The 10,397-nt window shown below is 37.8% G+C and overlaps 2 protein-coding genes and 1 pseudogene across 2 annotated transcripts; all 3 read right to left on the bottom strand.

Annotated features, from left to right (window-relative positions):
- Positions 1-81: 81 nt before the first annotated feature.
- On the bottom strand, positions 82-2,244 carry LOC149115203 (uncharacterized). The gene is made up of 3 exons (XM_089284742.1): positions 1,268-2,244; positions 776-907; positions 82-532 (listed from the first exon to the last, which is right to left on the bottom strand). Exons 1-3 carry the CDS (start codon positions 1,748-1,750, stop codon positions 401-403), a joined length of 747 nt encoding a protein of 248 aa, XP_089140868.1. The 5' UTR covers positions 1,751-2,244; the 3' UTR covers positions 82-400.
- Positions 2,245-2,403: 159 nt separating this feature from the next.
- Positions 2,404-4,432, bottom strand: LOC149115204 (uncharacterized; annotated as a pseudogene).
- Positions 4,433-4,709: 277 nt separating this feature from the next.
- LOC110050401 (uncharacterized) lies at positions 4,710-9,396 on the bottom strand. The gene has a single exon (XM_089284731.1). The coding sequence runs from the start codon at positions 6,327-6,329 to the stop codon at positions 5,169-5,171; it is 1,161 nt and encodes a 386-aa protein (XP_089140857.1). The 5' UTR covers positions 6,330-9,396; the 3' UTR covers positions 4,710-5,168.
- Positions 9,397-10,397: the final 1,001 nt, after the last annotated feature.

The raw sequence follows: 10,397 nt of genomic DNA on the forward strand, positions 1-10,397 counted from the left end.
ATAAGCCACAATTTTGATTCTTGTTTTGTGACTTTTTGAGGAGGCTTTCTGTTTATATTGTTTGGTCGTCAATTTTGAATTTGAATAGTCTCAAATATCAGCAGTGAAAAACATTTCTACTATTACTCTGGTTAACTTTTAATCCTGGGTTAGCATTAGCTAGCTTTTGAACAACCTGGTCCAGTATTCCAAAGTAATGACAGTAACTTTAAACTATACACATTCCATACAAAACACATGCTTAATGATCACAAGAAAACAAATTGGAACCTCAAAAACTAGTATTATTGTTTGAGACTGTTCTTAGAGATAATGTTTACTATTAGGTAATTGAAGGTCATTGTGTGTAAATGATATTACTCTTAGTTTCTTCCAGTCACTCCAGACCAGAACTGGATGTTTACAAAAACTCCTTTGAAAGAATACAATGAAACAAACCAGAGACCTGCACATCAGTTGTTGAAGTAAACAATGACTTCTTATCTGTTCTGTATTGAGTTGCTTTACTTGAGCAGGGAACATTTACATGAGCCTGCATAAAAAGCCAAAAAAAAATGAAATCATGGTACATCAGAAGAACAGAAGGGAACAGTACACGTATATCAATAAAGCTAGCAGTCTTCATTCGTGCATAATTAAAAGAACCAAGTTGATGCTCAGCACAACTGCACTAACAACATGCATTTTATACTAATGGAAGCAAGATTATCACCCATTATACATCTTTCAGAGCACAGAAACGCTAAGTGGGAAAATACTTTTAGACTCAAATTACCTTAAGTGGGTCTCTCATATCCTGTGGATCAAGGCCACTCCACATTGGACCAGCTAAGAGCCTCTGCATTCGTTCCGGGAATTCAGTAACCATGGTTTCATGCCATAATCTAAAGTCTTCAGGTTCTTTGATCTGTAGAAGAGAAAATTAAGATCAAAACTTTGTTGAGAGTGAGCAGAAGAATTTTATAGCAGTTTTAAATATTGGTGGCATGTAAGCAAAGCACTGAAAATAATCAATAAAATTAAGATCAAATCAGTACTAACAATTTCAACACTAACAAGGTACAGACAGAGCAGGCAGGCACATGACATTTGTGCATGTGAAGTATTCATTACAGGCCGGGTTGCATTAACCAAGGCAGCATCTGATGAAATGATATTGTATGTGCTACTAATATTTGCACTACTAAATTAGCATCTCCAGTAACTACACTCTTCCTGATATGACAAACTTATCAAACTTATGAGAAGATACAGACTGGGTTGTTACCTGCATGACATTTGTGCATGTGAAGAATTCCATACAGTACTGCATTAAACCAAATGGCATCCGGTGGATCGGTATAAGGGGACCTGACTTGTCTGGTCTGTCATGTGCCAGTCCTTGGCAGAATTTAAACACCAAATTCACCTTGTTGTTATCCTCCAACCTCTTCATTGCCTCAAGAGAAAGCTGGATGAATGATCTTGGATTTGATGTGATACCTTTCTTACAAGCTACCCACGTGTACAACTTGTCCAATATGGCTATCACATCGACAAACTCCTTCTGTTCAAACAAGTTAAACATAATGCCTGTAATTGCAGACACAAAGGAATCTCCTCTTGTGCCACGTCCAAGAGATGCCAAGCCTTCCACTACAAAATCACAGATCTGATTAGCGGTAAGGCTCTTCATTTTCCCGAGTAATGCTGGTGAGACACTGAGGGGTTGCCTTTCTTCAGGGGCAGAATGACCTGGCGATTCCTCCATGTAACACTCTACCGTGATACCAAGGGCATCTTCCGCCTCCGACAGTTTTGTATTTACGCTTCAGCTCACACATGACTTGCTGCCGAATACTGCTACCTATGGGAGTTCAAGATATATCTACATTATAACTGTGTGAAATAAAACCCACATCATGCATCAGTGGTGCCCTCAAGGCATGTAGGATACAAACTACATGTATAATAGAATAACATCAGTTTTCGATATAACTAGCAGAAATTCCCGGCATATGAGGAACTAGCCAGAGCTCTTTAAAAACGAGGTAATTTGAAATAAAAGCAAGCAGTTATTGACATTAAATAACAGGCCAATAAGTTGTTGGATATAGTATATTTATATTCCTCCATATTATTAAGAATGAAACATCGTAATATTTTTTTTGTCACATGGATAACACAATAATTCAAGAACTAATAAAGATGCAGGTATGCACAACTAAAATATTTGGCAAAGGAAAACCCTTGATAAGGAAATTAAGGAAAATAAAATTACAAAGTTACAAAAAATTACTAACAAATTTGGAAAAAAACAGCTAAATCATAATGTTGTCTCAGATATAATAAATAAATAAATACATAGATAAATACATAAATAAATAATAAATAAATAAATAATAAATAATATTAAAAGCGCTTTTAACAGGGTCAATAAATATAAATAAGCGAGCACACGGTGAAATTGGCGCAATATTCGCGGCATTCGTACTACAGAATTCGACACCTTCGCTTTGCATTTTGGCGGAGAAACGGTTGAAAAATTCCGAATTTCGTAACGGACAAACCTGTTGAAATCGCGAAGTCAAAAGAGGTCAGAGAGGTCAACTAATATCACATATCTCTTCTCTGCCTACATGAATAATCTTTTCAATGCAAACTCAACTGAAAAAGTCACACTCACCTGATTGTTTAAGAGCAGTCAACCATTCCTTCATTTGCAATGCAAAACAGTGAAACAAAGAGAGGTCCTAAACAGAGAGAATATGAAATCTATTGAGCAGTGAAACATTTCTTTGCGTCATGGAAGCATAAAAAAATAAAGGCGATCTTTTCAACTTACCTGAAGTAAGCTCCGTCGCAGAGAAACGCCGAATAAATTTCACAGTCGAAACCGTCGAAAACTCAAAAGCGTGGGGCATGAAGTGAATAAAACGCCGCAAAGCGTCATGGGATATCTGAAAATCCCCCCTTGCTTTGAACGGAATATTATCTGGATTCATTTTACTATTTTTTATTCTTCTGTGACCATGTGCATAACTTTGAATTCCATCCCTCATTATCACTCTCTTGTCATCATCACGCGCAAGGGTCACCTTGTTGACCATCTCTGTGAAAATCTCATGCCGATGTGATCTGATCACGTTCCTCTTTCTCATCTGAAGTTTTTCCTTGAACAAGCAGTCTTTATAATCCTGATGTGAAATTTTCTTTTTTACAACAGACTTTTTCACTCCCTTGCACTTCTCTTCTTTTACAATGTGCATTTTGAAACTGTATAATTTAGCTCTTGATCCAACGAACTCTTCAATGATCTTCCCCACCGCCTAATCTTTCATCATTCCAATGACTTTCTTGTTGCATCTTTGAATCCCACTCCGATGATCTGCTGGAAAATCACTTGTGTCAAACTTACCTTCAACGTTTGACTTGATGTCTTCATAGAAATCTTCAGTCTCAAGCTCATACATCAGACTGTCGATGTCCATGAATAATAATTTTGCCCTGGATCCATACTTCTTATTCATGTAGTCATAATGAAAGTCGTACATCAACGTCTTACTTATTTCGAGAATACTCATTCCACAATAGACCGGTTTGTTGAGGACCAGCTTCATTCGTTTCATGTGAATCGCGACCAAATTTCATCGAATATTGTCAAATGCTTGAAATTCGGTCTTGCTGATAACTTTTCTGCGGACTACCTATTATTGACTAACTTCACATCGACTCGTTTCCTGATGTTCTCCATCGTCTTCCCAAAGACGGAGTTGTTCATCAACTTGAAGAAATCTTCTTTGAAGCTGTTCTTTGCTCCTTTCCTGAGATCTGCGTTTTTCTCAATATAACTTTACAACCATGGCTTCTCATCAAATCAGATCCCATGATGAATCTTTTTAAACTTCATTCCAAGCGTGAGGCACTGCTTCATGAAGTTCCTCAGGGTACTCCATGTCCACCTCGAGGATGCAAGGAATGTTTTCCCAGTTTTCTATCTCTCTCTCAGTCATCCATTTGAATCCACCCACTGGAAGTGGTTCACACATCGCCCATCCATAAAGATTATTGCATCGAGATATTGAATGAACTTGCTCGGTTTGGTACGATCATAATCTTCACCCATGTATTTATTATTGGCCCTTCCAAAATGATTCGAGATCATTGAGATTCCTCCATGCGTTCCCCTTTCAAATAGAAGTAACATGTCAACGTCGGTCAACAATTCAAGATCCACTCCAGTCATTTTCAAAGCGGCATCCCAGGCCAAACTGGGGGCGGTGAAATACCAAGCGGGATTGAGATCATAATTCTCAAGACAGACGTTTCTGAATTCTTCAAAGACGTCAGTGAGGAGGAGGACATCGGATTTGAGATACAGATCGTGATATTCACCCAAGTTCTCAATCTCAAACTCATTCCACACTCTCTCAGCGTGATGGTAATCCTCATCAGAGATGTGAGAATCAAATAGAGTCTCAAATAAAATGCTTCTTTAGGAGGCAATTGATTTTCTTTGAACTTTTTGAAATCACTCATGTAATCGTAAGGATAAACTCCCTTTCTCGTGATCAACTGAATCTTCTCAGGGAAATATTTCTTGGTTAAGCAGATGTGTGACAATGGATTCACAGACAAGATTACTGACGAGACCATCAAGGGAGGAGGCCATAAATTTGAAGCTATCTATGAATCTGATCTCATGCTTGATTTTGACTTCTTTTCCATCCTTGTTTTCATAAGATCCCACTTCAATTTCTTTGCTGAAGCTGAGGTATTTTTTCTCATTATTCGGAGTGCATGTCATGTCCCCCTTGCTCTTGCCGAGATTCTTGATGAACAAATGTGAGTCGTAATTGGTGAGGTTATGAAATATCACGGGAGTGAACTTTGGCTTCTTGAAATTCAAGTTACATATTTTATGCACGGCTCCTCGATATTTTCCCGTGAAATGACAGTGATCTCTGACCTTGTCAATGACTCCATTTTATTCAATGGTAAATCACAGATCCAACATTTCTCTGCTCGGTTGAACTCGAGCCTTTCCTCATCAGTGAATATCATCTTCTTGGAAAAGTTGAATTCTTTGTGAATCTTTTTGATATCTCTTTCAAGCCTCTCAACGAAGATCCGACTGACGTCTTCATCTTCACTCTGCTCTGTAGATGACAGGTTCTTGAGACCACATCTCATCGTCGAAGCAAACTATGTGGTAACAAAACCCACATGGCATGTGCTTTTGATCGCTCCGTGAAACTCTTTTCACCATTGGGTTCACAAGTGTTGATCAGTTTGACCACTGCTTCAAATTCCACGTAGATGACAAAGGGAACCCTTATCGAGCGACAATGATTTTTGAATTTAATCTTCTCACCATCCTTAGGCATGATAATATTCTCCTCCTCATTTTTCCAACAATCTGTTTCATGCCTTTCCAATCCATCTTCATCGTTGAAGTGATTCATGCAATTTCTGCAGAAATACAATTTTCCATGATAAGCTGTTGCATGTATTGATACCAATCTGCTGAAGTCCTTTATCAAGCAGTAGTGACCGCACTCTTTTCCTTTCCCATCACTTATGAACAATAAATTTACTGCATTCTTTTTCTTGCTGAATCTCTTAGGATATATCCTCCTTGCCTCATAACCGTATACATTGACTGAGATCCCCTGATTTCGTTTTTCAAATGTGGATATATCATCTATCTTCACGGGAAATTCAATTCCAGTGAAATCAAGATTGTTTTCATATTCCCTGAGAGAAGAAAGTCTTTCGGGATGATTTTTAGAGGGATGCAAATGCCTCAGAACGGACCATTTGAAACATTGGTTATCATCCTTGTTTTGGATATTAATCACGGCTTTCTTTCCTCTAAGGAATTTTGGCAGTTTGATATAAGATGAACCTCTCAGGGGGATGTAATCAACCAGATGAACGTCAAGAGATAGGACTCTCTGAAACCTCCAATTGCTCCCTTGTTGATTGAAATTTTGAATTCTTTCTTCAATGGTGTCCACCATGACGTTGAATAGCTCGGATTCATCGGTCGCCTCAAGATTCACGATCGTCTTGGTTTGGAAATGCGCTTCAAGAATTTTAATCTCTTCACTGAATAATTCTTGTCTTGTCATCTTGGAATTTAAGATCAACATCACCCTTGTCTGACGATTCTCTCTCATGAGTCGCAATACTTCTGTTCTGCATCTTTGCATGAACTCCCTTGGTCCACTGAATGATGGACCTAAAATCCTAAATTGTCTTGTGAAACTGCACAATGCACTTGCAGTCTGAGTGACCGTGAATTGGGGGTGTCGTCTATTTATCTCTTTGATCCTGTTGATTTTCATCTCTCGCTCTGTTTCCTCCAATTCCAAGGTCAACTGACACGACCTGGCCCAGAATGCCCATTATCTAACTACTGCTAATTATAAAAAAGTTGTGATACTAATTATAGGAATTTTCCCACTGTCTGTCTCATGCTATGCAGCTCAGCAATGGCGCTTTCATGCTCTTTTCAGAGAATAACTGAAACAGACTGCTCATTTGATAGGCTAGATAAAAGCAAGAGCCTTGAAATTGTTACTTTACACAATTGCTCAAAGGATATCTAGAATCATTGTTCTCACTGATCATTTTCTGGAGTGACAACGGAAAGTGAACTTATACTTGCTAGAGTGGGTATTTTCTGCGAGGACAAGACGCAGAGATTAGACACAATCTGCCCACACCACAGGCATGAACTCGGACTTAGCTGGTGGCGAAACACTTTCAAGTGCTGTGTGCCACAAATCGTATCCCAACATGGAGCAAATTGAATGTGAGAGGTCTCAGAGATACGGTTAAGAGAAGGAGCATTTTTACGTATTTGAAAGATCAGGAGGTCAATTTTTATTTTCTGCAAGAAACGTTTTCCAAAGTAAGCAACGAAGCCGTTTGGAGAAATGAATGGGGAGGTGAAATTTACTTTTCTCACGGGACTTCTCATAGCAAAGGTGTTTGTATCTTGATTAATCGAACGGTAAAAGAAAAAGTGACCTTCACATCCAGTGACGTGGACGGTAGAATAATCTTAATCATCCTCACTTAAAACGGTCTAAAATTGTCATTTTGTAACATATACACGCCCAACGACCACACACAACAAGTAAGTTTCATTCAAGAACTAAATTGTCTCTTAATTGACAAATCGGAAATTACAACTCTTATAGTAGGAGGTGATTGGAATTGTATGCTATCTAAAAAAGACAAAAAAGGTGGTTCTCCTTGGAGGCCAACAGCATATAGGAATTTGGTAAATATCACCATGGATACCCTTGACCTTGTCAACATACAAAGAACTCGTTATCTGAATGTTAACAAGTTCTCTTACAGGTCTAAAACGTTAGGCGTGAAATCAAGAATAGACTTCTTTTTAATATCCAAGCACTTGACAAAATTTGTTAAAAAAGTGGACATCCAAACCTCAATAGTACCAGATCACAACACGATATTATTATCATTGTCGTGGCCGAACGAGAATCCTCGAGGACCGGGTTTTTAGAAATTCAATAATTCTCTATTAGAGCACAAGGAATACACAACCAAAATTCTAGAATTATATCCTCAGCTTCGCAAGAAATATAATTATGTAAATGACCAACAGCTGTTTTGGGAACTGATTAAAATGGAAATAAGAAGCACAACCATTTCGTTCTCTAAAGGAAAAGCACAGGCGATTCGTAAGCATGAAGTGGAGATCAAACAACAACTTGATGAGCTGGATAAAATAATCTGCAATAGCCAGAACCTTGACAACATTGACGGAATTCTTAAACAATACGATGACCTCAAAAAAGAACTCCAACATCAATATAATAATAAAGGTAAAGCTGCAATCTTCAGATCTAAATGCCGCTGGGTAGAAGAGGGCGAAAAAGCCACAAAATACTTTTTTAATTTAGAAAAAAGGAACTATAATAGAAAAACTATCAACGAAATTAAATTGGAAAATGATGAAACAACTACTGATGAAACACAAATTCTATCAATGATCCGAATATATTATAGTAATTTGTATAATTCTCAAACAACAGATGCACAGGATAGCTTTGAAATGTTTACCGAAAGCATGGAAATTCCTAAACTAGACGATGCAGAAAGAGATGCTTTAGACGGTCCTTTGGGTTACGGAGAATGTAAAAAATCATATGAGACTTTTGAAAATGGAAAATCACCAGGCGAGGATGGTTTTACCGTAGAATTTTATAAGCATTTCTTTGATCTTGTAGGAGCAGGTCTATTAGCAAGCCTGAATGGAGCATACGAGCATGGGAGGTTATCGGTCTCTCAGCGTAGAGGCATAATTACGCTTTTACCGAAAGACGACGCTGAATTATTGCTTTTACAGAATTGGCGACCAATCACTTTACTTAATGTGGATAATAAAATTGCATCAAAAGCCATCGCAAGGCGAATTGAGCCAATGCTCTCAAAACTCGTACATCCGGACCAAACAGACTTCATAAAAGGAAGATATATTGGAGAAAATGTAAGATTAATAAGTGATATTATGGAGCAAACTCAGGTGTATTAATATCAGTTGATTTTAAAAAAGCTTTTGACTCACTGGAATGGTCTTGTATTCAAAGTGCTCTCAAAAAATTCAATTTTGGTGATAGCTTAAGAAAATGGATCGAGATCTTCTACATGGACATAGAAAGCGCAGCTTTGAACAACGGTTTTGCAATGGACTGGTTTAAACCCTCTAGAGGAGTTAGACAAGGATGCCCACTCTCGCCATATCTGTTTCTCCTGACAACAGAAATACTATCAAACAAAATAAGACAAAACTCAACCATAAAAGGAATCAGAATTTTTGGCTCAGAGATCAAACTAAGCCAATTTGCAGACAATACAAACTTATTTTGTGCTGATGTGGCTTCTGCTGAACAAGCCCTGAAAACTATGAGTGCTTTTGGGAATTTCTCTGGATTAGTGCTCAACGTAGAGAAAGCAAGGGTTAGGGAAATGGTTGAATAATAGAACCAAACCACTAGGGATGAAATGGATGAATACTCCCACAAAATTACTAGGAATCTATATTTCCTATGACAAAAAAGGTAACAACCAGATGAACTTTAATTTGAAAGTACAAAAACTGCAGACAAATTTAGACATTTGGAAATCGAGAGGATTAACACTCTATGGAAAAGTACTGATAATTAAATCTTTGGGGTTATCTAACTTAACATACTCAATTTGAAATGTTAACGTCCCTAAGGAAATAGTGCCAATGGTAAAAGATCAAATGTTTCATTTCCTTTGGAAAAATAAGAAGGACAAAATAAAACAGACTAGTATGTACCAAGACCTTTCCTCGGGAGGCTTACAGATGGTTGACATCGAACTTACGATAAAATCGCTCAGACTTGCATGGATCAAAAGACTTCTCTTCAGGGATAACTGCAATTGGAAAGTAGTACCGGACTATTTTTTTAACAAACATGGAGGTCTCAATTTCCTGCTTCGATGTAACTACGATGTCAAATATTTAAGGCACATTCCAACATTCTACAGAGACACTTATTGCATTTGATGAAATCAAGACTCTGTACAATTATGATCAAGGAACCCATGAAATTAACATTGTGCTGTTTTCTAAGAGAAATCAACATCCTTGCCTTCACGTGTTAACGTGAAATCAGCATTTTTGCCTATTTAGACCTGAAATCAACATTTTTTAGCTTATACATTGCGTGAAATCAACATGTTGCTGTTTTCTAAGTGAAATCAATAACCTTCCCGTCACGGGTTAACATGAAATCAACATTTAAACCTTTTTTGACCTGAAATCGACATTTTTGAGCTTTTACGTTGCGTAAAATTGACATTTTGCTGCTTTCTAAGAGAAATCAACATCCTTGCCGTTGTGCATTGACATGAGTCAACGTTTTAACCACTTTTGACCTGAAATCAACAAATTTGAGCTCATATAAGTTGCATGAAATTGACATTTTGCTGGTTTCTAAGTAAAATCAAAGTCCTTGCAGTCGCGGCAGGCCGATCCTTTGTTATAATAAACCGAGGCGAGACTTCGACTTATAACAAAGGCTTGGCTTGGCTATTATAACAAAGGGTTGGCTCTGTTTATCATAACAAAGGCCCGGCTTCGTTTATTTGAAGACCTCGGCGGGAAAAGGGCGCTAGGTATTTTAATCAAAAGTGAACTTTGTCGAAAACACTCCAAATTTCGCATGCAGTTTTGTTTAGGTATGTTTAACAATGTCCCATAGTTTTTACGCTAAGCTTCGCTTCGTTTTCGAGATATTGCGTATGCAGAAAAACCACTCGGTTTTCCTAGCGGTGTCTTTATAAACGAAGCAAAAACCAGCGACAAAAATACAGGACCACGTTTTTCTATTACACTGAAGAGCACA

This window comes from Orbicella faveolata, unplaced genomic scaffold (assembly GCF_042242905.1).
Source record: "Orbicella faveolata isolate gen_17 unplaced genomic scaffold, um_ofav_v1 contig_13, whole genome shotgun sequence".
Classification (NCBI taxonomy): domain Eukaryota; kingdom Metazoa; phylum Cnidaria; class Anthozoa; order Scleractinia; family Merulinidae; genus Orbicella; species Orbicella faveolata.